General features: G+C 37.6%; 1 protein-coding gene across 2 annotated transcripts in view; it reads right to left on the reverse strand.

Moving 5' to 3' along the window:
- GPHN (gephyrin) overlaps positions 1-21,455 on the reverse strand; it is a 736,692-nt gene that overhangs the window by 42,262 nt on the left and 672,975 nt on the right. For both annotated transcript variants that reach the window (XM_030930981.1, XM_030930980.1), the window contains one exon: positions 18,328-18,449. In XM_030930981.1, coding sequence (XP_030786841.1) covers positions 18,328-18,449 — 122 coding nt within the window. The remainder of the gene's footprint in view (positions 1-18,327; positions 18,450-21,455) is intronic.

Here is a 21,455-nt window from a genome sequence, read left to right on the forward strand (position 1 = left end):
TATTGAAATACTATACAATATGCATGTGATGGGTTCCTGATGCCCAGAGTTCTGGGCTCCTTGCCTTGCAGGATCATATTATCATTATGCTAAGCCAATGGTTTCTCATTTACTATGGAATAAATGGAAAAAACATCCCAAACACAGCATCACATGAAATGTGGTTCAACATACTGACTGGGTAATGAATACTATCAACAAATACAATTTTATGTTAGTAGAAAAAGATACTTGCTAATTTTACAAAACTTGTAATATATAACTTACAACATGTTGATTCTATAGAATTATTGTAAAGCACTGTAAACAAAGCAGCAGTGAGATGTACATCGTCATGGTATTAATCTTTGTAGGGGGATAAAGGTTCTGGGACAGCCTAACTGATTATTACAAAAAAGCACTTTTCAATGCTTTTTCGTACCTTTTTTTTTTTTTTTTTTTTGAGATGGAGTCTTGCTCTTGTCGCCCAGACTGGAGTACGATGGCATGATCTCGGCTCACTGCAACCTCCGCCTCCTGGGTTCAAGCAATTCTCCTGCCTCAGCCTCCCAAGGAGCTGGGAATACAGGCGCCTGCCACTATGCCCGGCTAATTTTTGTATTTTTAGTAGAGACAGGGTTTCACCATATTGGCCAGGCTGGTCTTGAACTCCTGACCTCAGGTGATCGGCTTGCCTTGGCCTCCCAAAGTGCTGGGATTACAGGTGTGAGCGACCGTGCCAGCCTTACTCATTATTTTCGTATTATCTGGGAAACATGTTTTTTTCCTATTTTGTAAAACCTCAGAGACATCAACTCTCCACATGAAATTTTCTAATTTGCAGAAATCAACTAAAAGGGATTTTGTTCCAAATCCTAACTGAAATGTATCATGTTTCAAAGAATATGCTCAATGATACTTTGTACTCTGTGGGTAGTACATTCACAAAATCATTGAATCTCAAAGTTGTAAATGTCACCTTGTCCATTATCACTGCTGGGCCAGTTATTTGGGTCCTGCCATACTCTATCCCCCTCTGTCACTCTCTCTTACTCTCCTTTCTGTTGTACGCTTCTGGTGTCTGGAGATTTGGTCAGATACCCTGCCTTACTAGAGAGACAGGTACCAATGTATGACAACAGCCAGGGGATCTATAACTTCATTTATGTGGCATGCTATAATCTCTCAACAAATCTGTATGCTAGACTGAATAGGTATTACTATGCTCATTTTAAGAAAAGGCAAGTGATATTCAGAGAGGCAAAGTGTAGATAGAGTGGTAAGTGGCAGAGCCAGGACTACAAACTCTGGCTTATTAAATGCTTGTTCCACTCCCTGCCCAATCAGAAGTGATTGTGTAGTTTTTTAAAGGCATGTAATATACCATAAAAGGAAGAGTCTAATGAGAATGGACTCTTGTCCAAAAGCATCAGAAAGAGAGGATGCTGGTCAAGTGCAGTGGCACACCTGTAGTCTCAGCTACCTGGGAGGCTGAGGTGAGAGGACTGCTTGAGCCCTGTAGTTCAAGACTGCAGTGAGCTATTATCACGTCTGTGAATAGCCACTGCATTCTAGCCTGGGTGATGTAGTGAGACCTAGTCTCTCTCTCTCTCTCTTTTTTTTTTTTTTTTTTTTTTTTGAGATGGAGGAGTCTTGCTTTGTTGACCAGGCTGGAGTGGAGTGGCACGATCTCGGCTCACTGCAACCTCTGCCTCCTGAGTTCAAGCAATTCTCCTGTCTCAGCTTCTCAAGCAGCTGGGATTACAGATGCCTGCCACCATGCCTGGCTAATGTTTTGTAGTTTTAGTAGAGATGGGTTTCACCATGCTCGCCAGGCTAGTCTTGAACTCCTGACCTCAAGTGATCCGCCCACCTTGGCCTCCCAAAGTGCTGGGATTACAGGTGTGAGCCACCGTGCCCGGCCCTAGACCTAGTCTCCTAAAAAACAAAAAACAAACAAACAAAAAAGGGACAGGATGCTATGGCATGAGGTATGGATTTGTCTGGGGTAACCAGCAGAAAACTGCATGTGTGAACATTTTACTATCGCTCTGTGGAATGAAATGAACATGATTCAGAATCCCATGTTCAGATGGTTATTTTGGTTAACCATAGCTTAAGGGCCTATTCTCATCATAAATTTGCTTTCTTTTTTGTGATTCATGCTATATTTTAAATTATAAAACATTTCCAACGTAATAGTATAACCAATACCCATGTCTCCATCGCTCAGATTTGACAAATGCTAATATTTTCCAATATTTACTTCATATTCCTTCCCCCAGATTCTATTTTTAACAAATTAAAACTGAGTTTGCTTTCTAAAACTCAAAGATTACTCTGAAGAGTGATAAGAGGAAATAGGTAACAAGGGTTATAATCATGAATAATATAATAGAGAGAAAACAGTTCATGATTTTCTCAGTTTTCTTACATAAAGCAAGCAGGATGTCTTAATTTTCTCAAGGATAGGAGGCTAAAACTACAAAACATTATAATCTGACCTTATATTTTAAGACAGAACTTCCTACATTTAATATCAATTAATATCCAAGAAATAAAATTAATGACAATACTAATGTTTTTAAAAAATAATACATTTTCACACCTACGTGTTAATCTCACAACTCTGTGAGGAAGGCAGGACAAAAGAGGGCACTGAGGTTCACATAGGCAGTGTTAGGTTCAAAGTCATCCTGTGTTTTTTCTACTCTTCTTCTAAATATAGTAATATTTGCATTATGAAAGACACTTTGTTACACATAAAACACCTTCAGATATAAGCTATTTATCAGCATTTATCTACATATATAAATCTTATTTGTTTATACCAAATACTGATAGAAACAAAATTTGTACTTCTAAAATCTGGCTTATTCTCACCACTGCCACTAGAGGGGCTATTGGATTAAGCAGATTAAGTTTTCTAGGTATATATCAGTAGTTTCCCTTTTCTCAAAGAATGGCATACCTTGAAGGGATATCATGATATCACTTAAATCTGTCTTCATTAACAACTGCAGTTTTAACTTAATTTGGATGGTGCTTAGCCATTCCTTTAAAGATAAATCTTTTTTTTTTTTTCTTTTTTTGAGACAGGGTCTCACTCTATCACCCAGGCTGGAGTGCAGTGGTGTGATCATGGCTCACTGCAGCCTCCACATACCAGGCTCAAGTGATCCTCCCACCTCAGCCTCCTGAGTAGCTGGGACCACAAGAGTACGCCACCACACCTGGATAATATTTTTTGTGTATTTTGTAGACAGGGTTTCACCATGTTGCCCAGGCTGGTCTTGAACTCCTGGGCTTAAGAGATCTGCCTGCCTCAGTCTCCAAAAGTGCTGGGATTACAGCCACTGCACCTGGCCTAAAAAAAATTATTATTATTATTATTTTTTAAGACAGAGTCAGCCAGGTGCAGTGGCTCACGCCTGTAATCCTAGCACTTTGGGAGGCCGAGGCAAGTGGATCATGAGTTCAGGAGATTGGGACCATCCTGGCTAACACAGTAAAACCCTGTCTCTACTAAAAATACAAAAAATTAGTTGGGCATGGTGGTGGGCACCTGTCGTCCCAGCTACTCAGGAGGCTGAGACAGGAGAATGGCATGAACCCAGGAGGTGGAGCTTATAGTGAGCAGAGATGGTGCTACTGCACTCTAGCCTGGGCAACAGTATGGGACTCCTAATAAAAACAACAACAACAACAACACAAGAACAACAAAAAGACAGAGTCTCGCTCTGTCACTCAGGCTGGAGTGCATGGCGCTATCTCTGCTCACTGCAACCTCCGCCTCCCAGCTTTAAGTGATTCCTGTGCCTCAGTCACCCAAGTAGCTGGGATTACAAGTGTGTGCCACCATGCTTGGCAAATTTTTGTATTTTTACTAGAGTTTCGCCATGTTGGCCAGGCTAGTCTTGAATTCCTGGCCTCCAAAAGTGCTGGGATTACAGGCATGAGCCACTGCGCCTAGCCAAAAATAATTCTAATACTAACATGAATGTTGATTTACTAACACTTCCCATTCATTTTCATTTGAATTATTAAGTACCTAACCATTGTTCTCTTACAGTACCAGTATGACATGAAAGCATTCTACAAGACAATTGCTTTAATGCTAAGAATGTATGTACTAGGCAACAGAAGATAAAGCCATTAATTGAAGGCCTGAGTGTCACAAAGTCTAGAATCCTGTTTTAGCTCTACTGCTAACTACTTAGATGATCCTGAAAAACTAGTATCATTTTCTGGGGGAAGGGGGTATTATTCTCCTTATCTATAAAATAAGGACATTTGGAGTATGTCTTTTTCATCTTTAACATTCACTGATTCTAAGAATTTGTGGTTGGTTGGGATCCAGATCAAGGGCAAAGCTATAATTTTTTTAATGTTGACCCAGAAGTCTGGATTCTACTTTAAAACATATTAAGACTGCCCTATCCTTTAAAGGCTGGGAAAGTCCAGCCTTCACAACAAAACTGTCCAGGAAGCACAGAGGCTTGGACTGTTTATTTTTTGTACTTTAATAGAACACTAGCAGCTTGCCATTTAGTACTTTGTTAATTCAGGAATTGACACCTTTCTTCCTTTTGCCACTCATGATCCTCTTTTCCAATGTAACTCCATTCTCACCAGGCCCAAAGTACCCTAGCAGCTTCCAGAACCCTTAGGGTGAATAGAACTTTCAGTAGGGAGAAGAAAATACCAGCAACCTAAGTAACGACCAACTGGAAAGTGGAAGAATGAGCATAATATTTAGGATATCCCCTCGAGAAATAAAACTTCTGGGGCAAGAGACAATTTTAATAACAATAATAAGTAAGTAAAACACTAATACAGATTCAATTATGACATTAAAACTGTGTTCTGGAACAAAATATGTGATTTTCAAATTTTAAGATTTAGTAGATGAAGGTAAGTACAGTCCTTGTCAAAAAGTCAGTTAGTTGCTTGGAAGATCAAGTGGTAGAAATATCTCCAAGGACTGTGCAAAAGTACAAAAGATAGAAATCATGCAGAAAATAAGAAGACAGAGCAAGAGACTGACATATTACCAATAGGAATTCCATAAGGAAATAAAAGAAGAGATGGGGGGAAAAGAGGAAAGTTTCATTTATTTGAGAAGAGTTGGACTTGGAAATTGAAAAGGTTCACTAAGTTCCAGGCAAGATTGATTAAAAAAAAAGAAAAAAAAAAAGAAAAAAAAAAAAGAAAAACAAAAACATAAACCAAAATATGTCCTGGTACAATTTTGGAATTTCAAAGGTAAACAGAAAAGCTTACAAGTTGCCAAATACTTAATAGGAAGATTGGGTTACTAACAAAGGAAAAAGTAATACTGGCTTTGGACTTCTTACCTACAGTACCCAAAACTAGCAAATAGTAAATTAACACCAACATATCTCTTCAAGGCATACAACCCTCAAATCCTACATCCAGTCATTCACCAATCAAAATGGAAGAATGACACTTGTTAAAATGCAAAGATTCAGATGACAAATCACCAAGTAATGTTCTGGGAAAATGTCTGTAAATGAAAAAATGATTCAGAACATAGGGCTTCAAGGCCTATGGGAAGTTGGAGGAGAGGAAACAGTAGTGAAACACACAAACATACACACTCTTTTATATAAAATAGAGCCGGGCGTGGTGTCTCACATCTGAAATTCCAGCACTTTGGGAGGCTGAGGCAGGTGGATCGCTTGAAGTCAGGAGTTCGAGACCAGCCTGCCCAACATGGTGAAACCCTGTCTCTACTAAAAATATAAAAATTAGCTGAGCATAGTGGCAGGTGCCTGTAATCCTAGTTACTCAGGACGCTGATGCAGGAGGATCACTTGAACCCAGGAGGTGGAGGTTGCAGGGAGCTGAGATTACACCATTGCAGTCCAGCCTAGGTGACAGAGTAAGACTCTGTCAAAAAAAAAAAAAAAAAAGAAAGAGAAAGGAAAGATAAAGAGGAAAAAAGAAAGAGAAAGAAAAGAAGAAGAAAGAAAGAGAAAGGAAAGAGAAAAAAAGGAAAAAGAAAGAAAGAAAAAGAAAGAAAAGAAAAAAGAAAGAAAGAAAATAACAGCTAGGGCAAAAAGTCACCAGGCAAATGTAAATAAGCAAAAAAGCAGGAGTAGTAATATTAATGTCAAAACGGGATTTGATGTTAAAAAAACTTAAAAGGATAAAGAGAGGCAACAAATTGTGATAAAAGAAACTTTGTAAAGATGACATAGCAGTATACAACTCTCTCACAAAACAGGGTCTCATTTCATCCAGGCTTCCTGATTGCCCCACCAAATTCCTGCACATTGTAGGCACTCAGTAAATGAGCTGAACCTGATTTCAAGTCAGTCTATCTACAGTAGCTTTGGGAGTAAATACTGTTTAGTTACACAATTATAATGATATCATAGGCTAATAATATTGTCTGGGATGAAAGAAAAGATACTGCTAAACATATAATCATAAAAAGTACTTTGAGAAGGGATTAAGGTGAAACAATTGTGTATTCAAATATCACGTAAAAGAGGAAGCCAACGTATTTGGCATTGCTTGGAGGGCAGAATTAGGGCTAACAGATGAAAGAAACAGGAAGAAAGACTGGCTCAGTGTAATGGGAAAACATCTTTACTTTAACATAACCGCCATCGAACAATAGAACGTGCTATCTCATGAGGCAGTAGAGATCTTTCTCACTAAAAGAATTCAAACAAAAATCTAATGGCTAAGTTGTTGCAGATTTTCCTCAACACCTCCACTGGGTGAAAGTTTGGACTAGCTAACATCAGAATAAGATATTATGATTCTATGGAAATACTGAAAGTTACATAAACACAATGACTATTTTCTTTTCACATATAAACTGAAAGCATAGAGGGAAACACTGACCTGAGTGTTGCAATTTGATACTCGTCTTGTAGATAATACTCTTTTCCCTTTCATTTTTGAACATAAGAAACATTTGCCTATTTGACTTGAGTGAAATGAATAACAGTGTATTTTCTTCCTAAAGCCATGATGTTCATCTTCTACTTGGAAGATGGCTACCAATGTTAATAGCACTCTCTGTAGAGTTCTAACTTGATCACATGTCAAAGAACCACATACTTAATAGAAAGGTAGAAAAAGAGAAAGGAGAAGCATGTTTCAAAATAAATCTGTCAGAGAATGAATGTAGCTTTCTCAAAACTGGAGGTACTCATCAGTTTCTGTGAAGAAAGAATATATTCAGAGGGTATGACATCTTTTGAACACTTTATCTTTTCAGATTTCAATCTGATTGCTTTGGGAGCTCAATTCCAAAGCAACTTAAAAAGGTTAAGACTTTTTTGCTTTTTAAAATTTACATCTGCCTCAAATTACTATAATCCTGATTCTGGCATAAAATTATTTTTCCTTTATCATGAAGATACATGGTAAAGGCTCTGTCTTGGTTTTGAATTTTATAGCATTTACCCAAGTTCAGGATTTATGAATTTCAGAAAGAGTATTCAGAATGCAAATACATTTCTATTTAAAAATATTTAATATAAACACACAGATGGACAACAGCTGCTAATTAGTTTCCTGTTTCATCTGTTACACCAACTGCAAGCTGCATGATTTTAAGATGAGTGAAGATGACACAGAGAAAAAGTTCTAGGATGTATAGATTAAAGAATGTTGGCAGTTAATCATACCAAGGTAACAAAAAATAGCTGAGGACATCTATTAATCATATCATAGTTTCTTCAGAGGTTGAAGATAAATTCATTAACTACAAATCTTTTCTGGGTGTCTACTTCACGTATGGAATCAAACTATATACTACACATATAGCCATCATTTCATTCTTTTCCAGTCTCACTGGGTGTTCTGGGACCATGGAGTCATGTAAAGAAAGAAGAAAGCATGGTTCTTGCCTTTAAATTTATAAGCTAGTGCAGAAAACTCATCAGTGAAAGAAGTTAGAAAAATGAGTGAAATAAGCAATGACATTAATATCATCTTTTGAATTCAAATACATGAATTAAAATGAAAAATATATATCATATATTTATATGTAATATAAAGAAATGATAAAAAGGGTGAATGGGATAGAATGATCAGAACTGGATTGAGATAATTAGGATAGGCTTTCTGGAAGACATTACTTTTTATGAGTTTGGGGTAGGAAAACAATGTCTAAAGCTACAGTAATACCTAGAGGTTATTCATAGAAGAAACAGAAATGTCAGTAGCAATAGCGATGCTTAAAGATAAAGGAGGGCAACTCTAAGAGCTACATAAAAAGTCTGTCACTGAGATCGGAAAGAATCTCTCGTCATTAAACACGTTTGTTAGGGTAGAATGTTCTTTGTTAACCAACAGAAAATGAGAAACCTCTGCTGAAAAATGATCAGAAAATAAATATATCCCAGCTTGCCAGGAGTAAAAGAAAAAAAAAAGAAAATAAATCTATTATGTTGACTCAAAAATGAAAACTTTGCATTTTAAGCAGAAAAGGAAGTTCATGCCATAAGGAAAGCAGACAGTTTATAAAAATGACAAGAACCAATTAAATTCAGATCTAAATTATCATTGATGATTAGAAAACTCCTACTTTAAGAACATTAGGTAAGCAATGAAAAATTAGGATATGTTTGGTTCACAAATTGGAAGTTGTAAGGCACTGGGCTTTGCCCAAATAATCACTGTGCTGTTAAGTCTATCTTGATAATTTCTGCTAAATGTGCCAGTTTTATAAGAACCCAGTTTTCTATCTCAGTACCTGTCCTTCTTCTGCTTCTTGCTTTAATATAAAGAGGTAGCTTCACAAATTTGCAGCAGCAAGAGGAGGCAGTTCAGATACAAAACACCAATCCATGACATAGTCAAGTAAGCCCAGGATTGGAGTGGGGCAGGCTTCTGTGATGGCAGTTTTCCAGAAGGGGGAACTCTTTTTAATGATGGGAATTTCCCAGCCCTTCCTTAGGCCTTGAAAGGCCAGAAAGTCCAAGTTGGCAGTTCAGAAGCTATATTGCTGAGCTGTCATAAAGTTGAATACTTATTCAATAGTTAAAATCAGTTTGAGGAATTATATAAACTCAATTAATGCTGAAATTTATCTAAAAAAATTTCCCCAAGTGGATTCTACCTATTTGGATAATGATTACCACTTGTTATATTCAAGAAGTAAATTTGTAAGACCTTTTCAAGCCTGAGAGAGCTGCTCCTCAATTTTTTAAATTAAAAGCCTGCTAAATCTATTTGGAATTTCTCCTGAGATGCTTTTCTTCAGAAATAAAAAATGAACCACCCAGCCACAAAGCTTTGCACTGTACATTTTTGGGGGATGTGTCTTAGGAATGCAACTCTACTGTCAGTACCATACTTTCTGGCCTGCTCCTATGGCCAAGGCTTTTGGACTTACTTTGAAGGGGCCCTGTAAGATTCTTTTGGACTGCTGTATAATTGAAAGTTTCTAGGTTTCATGGAAAGAGAGAATGGTATAGGAAAAGATGGCAGGGCTGTTTAATGTATCCCTACTAAGTGCCGTGGATATAGTGTTTACCAACATACACTTTATCCTAGTATTCATGGAGCTTATCTGGTGGGAAAGAAAACAACTCTGGCCCAATCCTCACAAATCCTTTTTCCGCCCTGTTTAAGCCATACAAGATAACAACTTCTCAAAGCAAATTTATCAGGAAACTGAGGAAAAAAGAAAAAAAAAAAAGCAGTAACAGAGAAGAATATATGTGCTCAAATGACCAATATCTTAGTAACTAAGTTCTGGCCACAGCTGCTTGGCTAGCACATACAGCATTCAGTACTTGTTTACCTATGTACATTTCTCTGTCTTCAACTCTTCCCCTACAGTAGCTCACGCTGTCTAGGAGGAATAAAGGAGGCTAATAGGTTATTGAACCAGCCTTGGGGAAAAGCAAACTAGGACATCTGCTGTCCCATATTTAAGGCATATCCATTAAAAAATAGGCAAAAAACCTGAACAGACACTTCTCAAAAGGACATACAAACAGCCAACAAACATATGAACATATGATTAGGGATATGATCATTTAACATATTCCTAATCACAGAGAAATAAAAATCAAAACCACAATGACACCAGCTCACACCAGTCCAAATGGCTATTATTAAAAAGTAAATAAATAATAGATCTTGGTGAGGCTGCACAGAAAAGAGCACACTTACACACTGTTGGTGGGAGTGTAGATTGGTTCAGCCACTGTGGAAAGAGGTTTGGAGATTTCTCAAAGAACTAAGAACTACCATTCAACCCTGCAATCTCATCACTGGGTATATATCCAGAAGAAAACAAATCATCCTACTAAAAAGACACATGCACTCTTATGTTCACTGCAGCATTATTCACAACAGCAGAGACAAAGAATGCTCTTCAGTGGTGGACTGGATAAAGAAAATGTGGTGCATATACACCATGGAATAGTACACAGCCATGGAAAAGAATGAAATCATGTCCTTTGCAGCAACACGGATACAGCTGGAGGCCATTATCCTGAGTGAATTAATGCAGGAACAGAAAACCAAATACCACATGTTCTTACTTATAAATGGGAGCTAAACACTGGGTACTCTTGAACATAATGATGGCAACAATAGACACTGGGAACTACTAGAGGGAAGGAGGGAGAGGGATAAGGGGCCTAAAACCTAACTATTGGGTACTATGCTCACTACCTGGGTGATGTGATCATTGGTTCTCAAAACCTCAGCATCACCCAATATACCCATGTAACAAACCTGCACATTAGCCCCTGCATCTAAAATTTACAAAGTCAAAAATATGTAAATAGATAAAGAATGCAATTGAGTGAAAAGAATGGAAAGAATAGAAAGGCACTGTGACATCAAGAGAAGAAGGAAAAACATGAAAATGAGGAAAAAGAGTTTATAATGAGAGGTTGAAAATTCAAAGCCAATATATTACATTATTATTTTGTAGAAGTCTAGATGAGGTAAAATAGTTGATATTTTGTCAGGGGTAACATTAAAGACTTCCTCCCTCTCTCCCTCCCTTCCTTCTTTCTTTCTTTTTATTCGATGATGCTGCCAACACTCCCTCCCTCCCTCCCTCACTCCCTCCCTCCCTCACTCCCTCCCTCCCTTCCTTGCTTCCCTCCTTCCTTCTTTCTTTTTATTCAATGATGCTGCCAACCTATCATCTATTGGGGAAAATATCTACTATGAACAGTTTATCACCATGGGTTCTGGAAAACAAAACATATCTATGAAATACTTTTTATGCTTGTAGAAAACAAAATGTAGGTAGGCCAAGGTTTCTATTATATTAGTTATCTGTCAAGTTCTACAAATATATACTATGGCTAAATTTTCAAGTCTTATTATTTGAGCAATTGCAAAATAGTATGAGTAACACAATTCGAAGTCAATATAGACATTAAGATTTTGCATTTAAGTATGTTTTGATTAAAAAGTTTTGATTTAAACTTTTGTTGTATTACAAAATATGATTTTACTTAAAATGCAGCAAGACTTTGGCTTCTGTTTTAATTTGCCTACTTATCACTATGTTTATGACATTATACACTTAATAGTATTAATAGCTCTTACTTAGATTCAGATTACTTAGATGAGCTGCTTGCCTCTTTTGTCTGTTTTGTAAAGTTTGATTATACTTGTCAATACTGGTCCACCAAATTTTTAATGATGCATAAGTGGAATTTTTAGGAGTTTCTTTTATTATAAAAGAAATGCACTATATCCTCAAGGTAAAAATATTCAAGTATTTCAGAAATACTAAAAAAAAAAGTAGAAGTGGCTGGGCATGGTGGCTCACACCTGTAATCTCAGTACTTTGGGAAGCCGAGGCAGGTGGATCACCTGAGGTCGGAAGTTTGAGACCAGCCTGTCCAACATGGAGAAACCCCGTCTTTACTAAAAATACGAAATTAGCTGGGTGTGGTGGTGCATGCCTGTAATCCCAGCTATTCAGGAGGCTAAGGCAGGGGAATTGCTTGAACCCACGAGGTGCAAGTTTCGGTGAGCTGAGATCGTGCCATTGAACTCCAGCTTGGGCAACAACAGTGAAACTCTGTCTCTAAAAATAAATTAGAAGCGCCCACAACCATGCATGGCTAATTTTTGTATTTTTAGTAGAGACGGGGTTTCACCATATTGGCCAGGCTAATCTCAAACTCCTGAACTTGTGATCTGCCCGCCTTGGCCTCCCAAAGTGCTGGGATTAGAGGCGTAAGCCACTATGCCTGGCCCTCACCATCACTTTTAATTCTCTAACTTCTATCCCATATGTAAACTCTTACTACTAGAAATAACAGTTGGGTGTATAGGGTATTTCTACATATAAATATCTTCCAATGCATATACCATGTTTATAAATACATGTTTGTTCAGTTGCTATTCAATGTGAGATAAATTAAACTGATTCTGCAACTTGCTTTTTTCAAATAAAATATATCTTGGGAAAAAAGTAGAAACGGGCCAGACGCGGTGGCGGGTGCCTGTAGTCTCAGCTACTCAGGAGGCTGAGACAGGAGAATCACTTGAACCCGGGAGGTGGATGTTGCAGTGAGCCCAGATTGCGTCACTGTACTCCAGCCTGGGCGGCAGAGTGAGACTCCATCTCAAAAAAAAAAAAAAAAAAAAAAAAAAATAGAAATAGGGTTGTGTTTAAAAGTATATAAACTCACATAAATTTGTGCCAATTCAGAATATCTAGGCTTTACTAGTTTCATATTTGGGCTCGGGATATTAGATTTGGTAGTCAGTCATTAGCATACAGAATGAAAAGGACAGAAAGCCAAGGGTAAGCCACAGGGAGACCTAAATTTAGGGGATTGAGCATAGTAAAAAGAGCTGTAAAAGCCAAGAAATAATAGATTTTGAGCGGAGAATGAAGATATGAAATAATATGTTGCTACACAGGAACATAAAATTGTGGTAAAGAGGCCTAACAGCTTGCTTTTCCAGGCATTTTGTGTTTACCTACACATACCATTTTGAGGCTTTGTAATCCAGACAAAGATAATTCAACTGTGATACTGCTCTCTTCTAAATAATCTTCACTATTTCTCTTTATTTAATCTCTTTCTTCTTAGTTATAGTTCCAAATTTGAGTTTAAGTTCTGGAACCTTCTAAAATATTTTTACTCTTAGGAATTTGTACTTCTTCAAAAGCAAGATCAATATCTGTTTCAATTTTGTATCTTCAATAGCCTTTGGCTTAAAATTCATAGCAGACGCATGACTGATCTTACTATATTCTTGATACTTCCTGTGATCCACAGACTTGCAGTTTGGCATAATTTCGGAGCTTGTTAGAGATGCAAAATCTCAGCCCACCCCAGATTTGTTAAAGTATAAGTAAATTTTCAATAAGATCTCCAGATGATTCACCGGTACACAATCAATACTTCCTGGTGACTGAATAAACAATGAGTAAACAAACTGTATTGTTCTCCCTATTTCCAGTCTCCATCATTAGCTTATATGATAAATCTAGGTCAACTGATCTTTTTAAAATAATAGTTTTTTATGTCAATTCTGCAAAAAAACAAAAACAAAAACAAAAACAAAAACGCAAAAAAAAAAAATACCCAAACTTCAAATTTAACTGAATTGGGGAGTTCTGCCTAAATTGCAAAGCCTTTCAAAATCTGGCTCAAATTTCTACTCAATTTACCTGTCTTATCCTTCTACCCGAACCTCTTGTTCATTTCTAATTCTCTAGACCGTATTTATTTCTACTTCTCAACTTTTGTGCATTCTGTTTCCTACTTGGATTAACACTCTCTCTTTTCCTATCTAAATCCTACTCATTCTTTAAGTTCTAGCTTGAAACTAGAGATTTATAAAACTCTGACCAATCCAGCCCACAGTAGTACACAGGTATACAATATCTTGTCTTTATAATGAGAGTAGAGAAGTATGGATTGTCAATCGCAGGAAATTTAGATTCCATTTTTATCTCTGTCACTAACTAGTAGTATAATGCCGGGCAAGTTACTTAACATCTCTTGGTTTCAAAATGTGTCTCTTTAAAGAAAAAGACTATAGGAACTCCAACAGCACTGTGTGCCAAACAGTGTGAGAAAACAAGAAATGTATTTTAATATATACATAATATTTATAAATGAACGATTTTCAAATACAGTTGTTAATTCTCAGGTATTTGAAGCATCCCTCCAGTAATCTTCATAGTACTATTAAATCAACCTCTTTTGTTTCTTTTTTTTTTTTTTTGAGGCGGAGTCTTGCTCTGTCGCCCAGGCTGGAGTGCAGTGGTGCGAGCTCGGCTCACTGCAAGCTCCGCCACCCCCCCCACCCCCACCGGGTTCACGCCATTCTCCTGCCTCAGCCTCCCGAGTAGTTGGGACTACCGGCGCCCACCGCCATGCCCGGCTAATTTTTTGCATTTTTAGTAGAGACGGGGTTTCACTGTGTTAGCCAGGATGGCCTCGATCTCCTGACCTCGTGATCCCCCCGCCTCGGCCTCCCAAAGTGCTGGGATTACAGGCGTCAGCCACCGTGCCCAGCTGCAAATTAACCTCTTTTTAAATAAAAGGTATAGTAAGCAAAGGCCATTTAGTCCAACTCACTTCAAAGAGTTACAAAGTCTTACCTTCTATTTTACATTGATTGTCAAAATTATGACAGGGGATAAGAATAAGAGCTGAGAAATAGAATCATATAGAATTTAAAAACCAGACTCAAACCTTTTTTAATGACACAAATAGAGCTCTCACTCTCTATCCTTATCTGTCAGAGCTGAATAAGGTTCTGTGCTTATTGACTTTTTTTTTTTTTTTTTGAGACACAGTCTCGTTCTGTCACCCAGGCTGGAGTGCAGTGGCGTGATCTTGGCTCACTGCAACCTCTGCCACCCAGGTTCAAGCAATTCCCCTGCCTCAGCCTCCCAAGTAGCTGGGAGTATAGGCATGCACCACCACGCCTAGCTAATTTTTATATTTTTAGTAGAGACAGGGGTTCGCCATGCTGGCCAGGCTGGTCTCCAACTCTTGATCTCAGGTGATCCGCCTGCCTTGGGCTCCCAAAGTGCTGGGATTATAGGCGTGAGCCACTGCACCTGGCCCTTATTGACATTCTTGAGCTATTTCTCTCCCTGCTTTAAACCTAAGGTATGGTTTCTCCCATGACTCTGCTTGTTTCCCTGGAGAGCTTTACTCAGATGCTTCTGTGTAACAATATTTGCTTTCCTTAGCAAATGGCTAAATAGGAAGAAGAAGAATGAAGGAGGGCAGCCTTCACAGAATATCAATAGGCTGCAGATTAAATATCTTGTTTTCTTTGCTAAACTCCCACCACAGATTTCCATTAGAACAATTATAAATTATTTCCTCCCACATCCCACCTCTGCATTCTACACCATTCACTCTGGACCCCTTCAATATAGCACTCTAAGACTAAGAAAGCCTAGATTTGCAACAGGTTTTGTTTTTGTTTTTTTTTTAAATTGTTCTCAGTTTGACATAAGGTATTACTATTCAAGAAAAGGGTATACACTAGAGATTTGTACATTCACTGAATTGCCTTAACCTGTTTATAGTTTTGTTGTTCTTTATTCTGTTTTCAAAGTATATTTTGGAGTTAAATGCAATGTCACCATTATTAGGAAATGACCACCACAAATTAACAGTGTGGATCCCAGAAAAATATCAGCATACCAACATGTTGACCTTTCAATGATGTTTTGGCCTTTAGAGTACTTCAAGATAATGGCAGTATATATAGTATATTAAGTAACCTCTTTTTAAACAAGTATAAAAGTATAACAGTAAGAGGGAGAATGGACAGAATTATAGTCCAGAACAAATTAGGGTAAAAACAATTTAAAAGCTCCCTTTTCCCTTATAATATTTCTTAGAGCTCATTAATGTACTTAGAGGTAGGGCCAGAGCCATTGGTAGGAGGGAAATAACCCTAAGAATCTGGTGTTTGTTCCATGAAGTTTCAAGCCTGCTTGCCTTATCTTTGTGTTTTCAAACCTTGGATTTATTCCTTCTCTTCTCAGAAGTTGGTTTTGGTCTTGGAAAAAGGTGTATCTGGATAGGATAGTTTTTAGGTACTTGTACCTGAAAGGACAGGTTACTGCTAAGGCCCAAATTCAAATAACTGGCTTTCCCCCTCCTTTCCTTCCTGTACACTGGCTTTACTTTCCCTTCCTAGGACGAGGGGTCCTGGGCAGGGTGATGCTAGGTAACCTGTACACTGGCTTTATTAGCATGGGCTCTAACTTGGCTGGTTACTTAATGATAAACTTCTTCTTTCTTTCTTTCTCTTTCTTTCCTTCCCTTCCTTCTTTTCTTTTCTTTCTTTTTTTTTTTTTTGAGATGGAGTCTCACTTTGTTGCCCAGGCTGGAGTGCAATGGTGCGATCTCAGCTCACTGCAACCTCCACCTCCCGGGTTCAAGTGATTCTCCTGTGTTAGCCTTCCTAGTACCTGGGATTACAGGTGCGCACCACTATACCCACTTACTTTTTGTATTTTTAGTAGAGATGGGGTTTCACCATGTTGGCCAGGCTGGTCTCAAACTCCTGATCTCAGGTGATTCACCTGCCTTGGCCTCTCTAAGTGCTGGGATTATAGGCATTAACCACCACTCCCAGCCAAACTTCTTTAGAACTAAACATCCATGTAAATACAAATGGTGAAGATTTTAAAAAGAATGACATTTGAAAACACACCAGCTTCTACTCCAGTATTCTCAGAGAAAGAAAAAAAAAATCAGGAGGAAAGAAGAGAACTTCAAAAGGTTTGATCACATAAAAGCTACTACCTTTCAGGTTACTGGCAAGGTGCTTGTGTCCAAGGTTTACACCAGGGGTGTTCAATCTTTTGGCTTCCCTGGGCCACATCAGAAGAAGAAGAATTGTCTTGGGCCACATATAAAATACACTAATGATATCTAAGGAGCTAAGAAAAAAAAATCTCAAAAGAAACTCATAATGTTTTAAGAAAGTTTACAAATTTGTGTTGGGCTACATTCAAAGCTGTCCTGGGTTGTACGTGGTTCATGGGCCAAGGGTTGGAGAAGCTTAGTTTGTTTATTTATTTATTTTTTGAGACAGAGTCTCGCTCTGTTTCACAGCCTGGGGTGCAGTGTTGTGATCTCAGCTCACTTCAACCTCCGCCCCCCAGGCTCAAATGATTCTCATGCCCCAGCTTCCCGAGTAGCTGGGATTACAGGTGTGCACCACCACACCCAGGCAATTTTTGTATTTTTTAGTAGAGATGGGGTTTCTCCATGTTAGGCTGGTCTCGAACTCTTGGCCTCAAGTGATCCACCCGCCTTGGCCTTCCAAAGTGCTGGGATTACAGGCCTGAACCACTGCGCCTGGCCTGGACAAGCTTAGGTTAGACTGTGTCCAGTTTGAGCCTAAGATAAAGTTCATAGCATGCCTTGTCAGAGCCTACCTTGTGAATGGTAGGTCAGAACCTCTTCAAAAGCACCTTTGAGTTTTGGGAAAGTACTCAACATAAGGGAAGAAGGATCCACGCTTAATGAGGTCTACTCAGTGATGAGGTAGTGATAAAAGAGAAAGGGGATTATGCGTGATACATACATCATGGGTATTTATCACTCAGCTCTGTCTCTGAGCCTTGTCTCCATTGGGTTGATATTTGAGTATTACTAAAAGCAGGTGTAGCTCTAGTGAACTGGAAAGAGTGCCTTTTGAAAGACAGCGAGGCAGCAGTGTTGCATGATGCTGGGATGTTTAGAAAGTGTAGACTTGCTTTTGATCACACATGAGACAGAACTGGAGATTCACAGATATACTTAGAAAACTTAGCAGAGGGCTGAGTTAATTCAGTAGATGGGAGTAATAGGCTCTTAAAAATTGAGTAATTATAGTCAATGTGCTTCCCTTTGTACTTTCAGGTAGGTAAAGCCTGGAGAAATGGGTTACATAAAGATATAAAAAGCAATATAGAAGTTCTAGAAAAAAATTGTACTTAAACTTCAAAGAATTAGGTAGTGCTAATTTTGACAATCTCTCTTTTCTTACCTATGTTTTTCTTGTCTTTCTTGAAGGAAGTAAAAATGTGAATCAGAATAATGCCATCACTGTTGGTTCCATTGGGATAAAACCAAAACTATCACAAAAATATCCTTTGAAACCTAACACACCTACAGGAAAGTAAAGTATTTCTCTTGTTTTCAGACATTCTAAGAAACCTTTATCTCTAAAGGACATAGATACCTCTATAATTTTTTGGCTTCTGAAGAATGAGATAAGTGAAAATTATGACATTAAATTACTGTCTCTTTAGCAGCAACTCCACCTACTGAGTACTCCAAAAACTCACATTTGTACAAATACAAACTTTTCAGAATAACATCAAATACTTACTTGTCTCCTACAATACCCAAGTTGATTGTGGGGTAACCATGTTCCTGAATTGTTGCTAGAAGAGTTGAACGATTGCTGTCTCGAATCTTCCCTGGTAAGAGGTCATCTTCAGGATTTAGCAGCTACAAAGCCAAAAAACCACCACAAATTATTCTATTAAGATAAAGTTGTATATTTCTAATGAAAAAAAGAATCTACTAAACTGAGTTTAACATATCTAGCACCTACAATGGTATCTGGCATTTTGAAGGTGAATGCCCAAAAGATCTTTAAATAAATATTGAAAGTATAGGAGGATGAGAAAATGTTCCTATGGAAGTCAGAAAACACTCAGACATTTACCAGGTTGGGCTCCAATTTGATAATAATGCTCTGGAGATACTGGCCAAACTAAATAAAACAATTACCTTTTTTTCTCCCAATATTATTTTCCAATTTATCTTTCATTGGGAATATTTGAGGTACAGATTGTGTGACATGATATCCTTAAGTCTGAACAGAATAATAGTTTATCTTTTCTTTCAAACTTTTTGGTCTCTTTTCTGAAGTGGGGTCAACAGTATCAAAGAAGTTAAGCTTATGTGAAGGAGAGAAGACATGTTTTGTCTCTGATACTAGCAAACTTAAGTAATACTTAGCTACATGTATGCACCATTCCATTATTCTGAACTGAATTAACCTTCAGAGATTTAATATCTACTATGTCTTTGAAGAAAATTAAAGAAGCTTATTATATCTTAGGATGTTCCAATAAGGTAGTCAGATTGTATAGTAGGAAGACCTTTGGATTCCTATAGGGTTCAAATTCAAGTTGACAAAATTCTTTGTCTTAATTTTCTCATTTATAAAATATAGTAATAATAACTACCTTGCAAGGTAATTGTTAGGAGTGAGATAATGAACATTCAGTTTCTGCAGATAAATGTACAATAAATGTGATTCTCTTTCCTTTCTTGATGACATATGACATCAAAAGATCACCTACTTTCCTCCCAATTTTTCTCATATTGTTACCCCTAGATGCTAGTACAGATGAAATCAGTTTATAATGTGAACACAGACTATTAGATTATAAAATACCTAAGAGTAGTGGGTTCTTAACACACACAGATACATTCTTACAACAATTTATGTACAAGTTTTAAGATATGCTTTGATTTCAGAAATTATAAAGTAAAAAAAGTACTTATTTGAAGTGAGAAAACCTGGACTATTATTTTAGGAGATTAAAGGCAAGCCTGCACATTTAAGATGTTATAGCTACTAATATGGCCAACACCAGAGCTTAATATATGAATTCTCCCAGACAATAACCGCAAGCCCCAATCTTCCTTCAGACTCATTAGTGATACTATGTGGCCAGATTTTTGACTTTACATTGGAACAGCAGTAGCTTTGCAACCAACTGTCCCCTTACAATAGGCTAGAGGAAAACTCTGACCATCTTATTCAGTGTCCCCAGGGAGTCTTCCCTTTGAATACTGTACTAATTTTACTTAATCAGATGCCATGTGATATTGTGACTCACTTTCATTCATACTCACTGGCAGTGCTTGGAAAATTGCTATTGCAATGCTACCATAGATTAATTTTCTGATCTTAATTAACATAGTTATTAAAGTGATTATAATTTTATAAGGGGCAAGACTTGCAGCTCTTTAACTCCATTAATCAAACCAGTTGCTTTAGAAAGAAAATTGTGTTATTATGTCATTTTTTTTCAAAGCAGGGTGCTGACCACCAAGTAAATAAGATTCCTCTGTTATCAGGGTGTTTTCTTTGCTATTTATGTTCCTCTCTGTTATTTTGCTGCAAACAGTTCCAGAAATAATGGAAAATTAGAGGTCACTGGAGAACCAGTTATTTGTCTGTAAAACTGACATAATGAAAAAATAGCTAGTTACACGAGGGTGTGGGATTTACAGTGCATTTTAAATAATTTCAAAGACAACAATATAGAATTAAATGTCAGAGTATAAGGCTAAATATACTAGAATAAACTCACAATTTTTCCTTTTAAAACTGAATCTTATTTTCTGTTATACTTCCAGTCATCTTGGGAATGATGTCTGAAATTTATTATAGTTTCAATAGAAAAAAAATACAAGGTAAAACAAAACATAACCCATCATCTCCATATCAAGTCACCAATTTCAATTTCTCAGTTTTGGTATTATCAATGGTGCCACTATCTTCCCACATTTTTTTTTTTTTAGATGGAGTCTTATTCTGTTGCACAGGCTGGAGTGCAGTGGTACAATCTCAGCTAATTGCAACCTTCGCCCCCGGGTTCAAGCAATCCTCCTGCCACAGCTTCCTGCGTATCTGGGACTACATGCACACACTACCATGCCTGGCTAATTTTTGCATTTTTAGTAGAGATGGGGGTTTGCCATGTTGGCCAGACTGGTCTTGAACTCCTGACCTCGGGTGATCTGCCTGCTTTGGCCTCCCAAAGTGCTGGGATTACAGGTGTGAGCCACCGCGCCTGGCCTAAACATTTAACTTTGTTTTCCCCTTTGTAGCCCACTCTTCCCAAAAACCTCAATCATTAAGAATATTCGAATCCATCTCTTCCTTGACTCTACATTTTCATTCACTCTTTTACTACTTCCCAAAACATTTCTAAGCATTCAGTATATTATGTCAGAATTTCTGTGAAAGCTTTATACTTGGCTGCCTTGCCTACAAACTATTTCCTTCTGAGAAATAAAACAGAAACATCAACTTGCAAAACTATACCATTATTTGCATAACAGCTAAACTGCACCAAACCAGGACATGTAACTTGAACTAAATTGTTTTTAACACAAGCTTGTTCAGATACATATACTTTAAGATAAGATCATGGACAACTTGTTTTAACAGTAATTCCACATGGATTCATATGCTCTGAAGATAAGACTATGATCCATCAATTCACCTATTTTACAAATTCCGACCAATCTTTGTTCGGACCTTGCTTAATAACTTCTACCTTAAAACTACCCCATGGCCAACCCTAGTCCTCAAAATCCTATAAATACCCTCATAAAAATCTTATGACTTCCCAGTTGTGAAACACTACTGAGACTCTGTTGAGGGGTAGCAGAATATACCACCCCAAAATATGCCAGCATAACAAATAT

This window comes from Rhinopithecus roxellana, chromosome 5, assembly GCF_007565055.1.
Source record: "Rhinopithecus roxellana isolate Shanxi Qingling chromosome 5, ASM756505v1, whole genome shotgun sequence".
Classification (NCBI taxonomy): domain Eukaryota; kingdom Metazoa; phylum Chordata; class Mammalia; order Primates; family Cercopithecidae; genus Rhinopithecus; species Rhinopithecus roxellana.